This window comes from Papaver somniferum, chromosome 8, assembly GCF_003573695.1.
Source record: "Papaver somniferum cultivar HN1 chromosome 8, ASM357369v1, whole genome shotgun sequence".
Classification (NCBI taxonomy): domain Eukaryota; kingdom Viridiplantae; phylum Streptophyta; class Magnoliopsida; order Ranunculales; family Papaveraceae; genus Papaver; species Papaver somniferum.
The window spans coordinates 74,959,960-74,964,367 of NC_039365.1; the positions used below are offsets into that span (position 1 = coordinate 74,959,960).

At 38.3% G+C, this 4,408-nt stretch overlaps 1 protein-coding gene across 1 annotated transcript; it reads right to left on the reverse strand.

The window, feature by feature from the left end:
• Positions 1–1,813: 1,813 nt before the first annotated feature.
• On the reverse strand, positions 1,814–2,917 carry LOC113305673 (pentatricopeptide repeat-containing protein At4g01400, mitochondrial-like). Its single transcript, XM_026554691.1, has one exon. The coding sequence runs from the start codon at positions 2,915–2,917 to the stop codon at positions 1,814–1,816; it is 1,104 nt and encodes a 367-aa protein (XP_026410476.1).
• Positions 2,918–4,408: the final 1,491 nt, after the last annotated feature.

Sequence of the window (4,408 nt, forward strand, 5' to 3'; positions counted from 1 at the left end):
GGTGGAATTCCACTCTGGCCCAAGCCTATGTCTTCGATCGCAATCCACTGTGACAGTCAAGCTGCTATTGGATGCGCAAAGAATAGTGTATACAACGGAAAGTCTATACATCTTCAAAGAAGACACAAGACAGCGAAACAACTACTCTCTACTGGCATCATCTCTATAGACTTTGTAAGGTCTAAAGAGAATATTGCAGATCCTTTGACGAAAGGGTTATCTAGAGAGGTAGTTAGATCCACATCGAAGGGGATGAGACTCAAGCTCATAGAATAAATCGCCATGAAGGACACTCAACCTTGTGAATGGAGCTCCAAGATCAAGGTTCAATGAGATAACTAATTTTTGGTGATGTCGAGAGAGAGCACTATCTTTGTCCCTCCCTATGGTGTAACCGTATGATAGTGCTGCCTGCATGTTTTAGGATGATATGTCAAGATCTTAATGAGTTCCATGGCTTTGCTTAAAGCGGAGTGTGGCAGGACACTCTTAATGGACTCACCTATGTGGATGTTGGAAGTGGGGCTGCTTCCTATGAGAATTTGAGCTTTTTCTCTAGATACATTCATTAAGTCCGGGATTTAGCCCACGGCCAAAACGGGCACAACGGCAAGAGCTTGGAAGCTTTCTTTGAGACATCAAAGCGTGGTTGTTATTTCTGAATTGCACTCACTGTTGACGGTTCAAGACATTGTGTTCACCGTAACAACAAGCAGTTCCGGTAACCACTCACTAAGTTAAGGTTCAATCTCTGGGACATCTTAGCCTAATATTGATGTATTATGTTTTCTCGTATTTCGTCGATATGTTTTATCATTCATGTGGGGGATTATTAGAAAAAACGCTTTAAAAATACCAATTTTTCCATGGACTATGTTTTGATCCCTAGACCTATTGCCCATTAATTGTTTTTTCATTTGAATAGATAAAACAATAGTCCCACATTGACTAAAATCTAAAGAGTTTTAGACTTAAATACCATAGAATTGGCTATAAGGGCATGGCCCTTGGGTCATTAGACTTTTGTGCTTGGAGGGAAGGCCTAGACTAGGGCAAGGTTGCCTTTCCCGTATGCGGGGTGCTTCGCACAGAAGCACGCACGCCGCCGCCGTCCGGTCGGGTCGGGCTCGGGTTCAGGTTCGGGTGTGGGTGTGGGTGTGGGTGTGGGTGAGGGTTCATTAGATCCTATCTTTTTGCTGAAATTTTTGGTACGTGTTTTCCACACAAGTAGAAGAATCTTTTCTTTGTTTGTACGTGTTTTGTCCTGACTTCTTTGTCTGAACGTGCTTATCTTGGCTTCTTTGTATGAACGTGCTTGTCTTGGCTTCTCTGTCTGTACGTGTTTTGTCCTGGATCCCTTGTCTGTACGTATTTGGCTTGGCAGCAGCACACTGCTCCATGCCTGACAAAACAACTTTTCTTGCACTATCTTTAACCCAACATTACCAGTATTTCTGTCATAAGCATGGGTTTTTCTTTCTTGTTTGTAACTACACAAACACTATATAAGAGAGTAGTTGTAAGCTCAGAAAACACACACCACAGAGAAACATCTCTTCTACTCTCCCTCTGTTTTTCTGTAAACATCTCTTCTACTGTTTTAAGTTCTGCCAAGCTCTAAGGGTACCCTCATTGTATGCTACATTGAGGGGTACTAACTGTAGTTGTATCCTGGAGGTGACTCGCCAACTGCTGTAGCATCTCAGAGGAGTGGCAGGCGATATTGTCTTTAGGACAGCGTATCGTATACGTGCCTCTACATTTTCTGTGCATCTCCAGCAACATCGGTTTGAGCTAAGTATCTTCTTCTCAGTTACATTATTAGTAATTTACCCAACATTTCATACATAAAATTCGTTGCCTCATCATACATCCCATGATTACATAACCCACTAACCAACATCCTATAAGAAACCAAATTAGGTACACACCCACTAGATTCCATATCATCAACAATTTTACAAGCATCAACTGCTTTCTTTTCTCTACAAAACCCTGATATTATAGTATTATAATGAACAATATCAGGATTACAGCCTTTCACTTTCATCATACAGAGAAGTTTATAAGCTTCTCTCAACTTCTTCTTCCTGCACAAACTATTCAACAAAGTCGTATAACTTGACGCATCCGGCACAAACCCTTTATTCAACATATCTTCTAATAAGTCGACTGCTTTGTTCACTTGACCTTTCCTACACAACCCTTGCATCACAATTCGATAAGACTCGACATCCGGAAGAACATCTCTCTTAAAAATTTCATTGAACAAGTTATACGCAATACTTATATCACCATTAAAACAAAAGGCACGCATTAAAATACTGTAAGATTTTGTATTTAAAGATATACCAAATCGATCAACAGTCCTAAATAGATCTAATGCAGTTCGAAGATAATTCTGATGGGCAACAAGAACTTGAAGGAGTTGATTAAAGTGTTCTGGAAGTGGTTTACAATCAAATTCAAGCATTATATAGAATGTTTTTAGGGATTGACCAAGTAAGTTTGCATCACCGTAAATTTGAATAATATCTCCGAAAAGGTCAGGGGTTACAGGGTAACGATCGGATTTCAGTCGCTTGATGAGATTTTGCATAAGAGAGAAATGGCGGGAACCGCCAAGTTTACAAATTAAGGTACGAAATGAAGAGTATGAATGGCAGAAATTAGGTTGACGAGAAGCTAAATCGAAGATATTTTTAGCGCGAAGAGGATCCGATTCGAATGCAATGAGTTTTTGGACTTGAGCTGGTGAACAAATTAGGGCTTTAATTTCTGATATTTTGTTTTGGGAATTTTTAGAAGATGAATAATTATGAGATGTGATTTGGAATATGGGGTTTAGGGTTACAGCTAAAAACATCAGGGTTTTGTAGGGATTGAGAGATAGTTGGGAGCGGTTAAGGATCATCATGTTTTCCAACGGCTACTTTTTCACTTCCCAGAGAGAGAGACAGCGTCGTACAGCTTTGCCTTGTACTTTTCCCCCCTTCTTCTACGGTTTTTGCTAAGGTGCACATGGGCCGGTACGGTCCGGGTTTCTTATGAACCCGGTACTTGTACCTGTATTTGGAGTTCACCGGTACCTTATTTTGAGGACTTGTACCTGTACCTGGAGTTGTACTCATACCTGTAAGACCGGTCTGGTATAAGACTGGTACCGGGTTTTTACCCAATTCAGATATTGAATCTTCCCAATACAGCTAACACATTCTTCTCTTCTTTTTTCAAGTAAACTATTCAATGCTTTATATTTCACTTCCAAAGACGAAGACAACCTAATATATTAACCAGTGTTTCTCCTGCATCTGTTTCTTCTTTTTCTTCTTCATTTGAAAAGCACACTTAATTTAAAGATGATTCTTGTACTGTAATACTGGGATTTCAGATCCTATACCTGTTTGTTTGATTCATTAAGTACTCAAAACCTTAAAAACATAATATGCAAAATTTTGAAAAACACAAGTAGATATATAGGAAGCACATACCCTTCTCAGTTTTTACCTTAATGAAAAATCAAATTCATATAACAAAAATATATCAGATTGAGTCAAAATCTAATATAAACCCAATAAAAAGATAACATAGTGGATTCAGACAAACATACACTTTATGATTAAGAATTTTTTATGGGGTAAAAACTGATTCTGCTGGAAATGGTAAATTTGGGTGTGCCGCCGAGAAACAAATTTAAACCCTAAACAAGAAATGGTCGTTCCAGTCTTGTTTCGGTCACAAAGTGAAGGAGAAGGGTTGATCTTAGGGAGGGAAGCGAAGAAGTGTTGAGATCAAAATATTGAATTTTGAGGGTGTGACTGTTGTATGACTTGTATCAGAATTTGGAACTGGCTTGTGGAATGTAATCTATCAATTCTTTTTGTGTTTTTCTGAATACTTGTGTTGTTGCTAACCAAAACTCTCTTGTTGGTCGAAATAGGTTGAAAATCTATTTATACAAGTCATTGAGCACCCCTAATCTCATAGGAAGTGGAGATAGTTAAGTAGTGGAGAAGTGGGGTTGTGTAGAAGTGGTTTACCATCACGTTCCCATTGTGAGGGGAAACTGGTCAGCTGATGGTTTTCCAAAAGTTGTTGTAGTTGTGGTAAAAACTGGGTTCTTTTCAGACTTGTGAAGGAAATAATTTTTAGACTTAATAAAAATAAAGATAAAAAAAATTAAATTCAAAGGTGAAGTAAATATTATGGAAAGACCAGGGTTCAGGATTTCACCATACACCAAAATTCATGTGATTCAATGATAATTCTTATCATGCAATTCTAGACATTATAATTCCAATCAAAAGTAATTGTGATTCTAATCATTGCCTAAATCATATTTTCAAAACATCCATTGTTAATCGCAAGCATGAAATATCAAAAGCAATAAACCAATCATATTTCATCA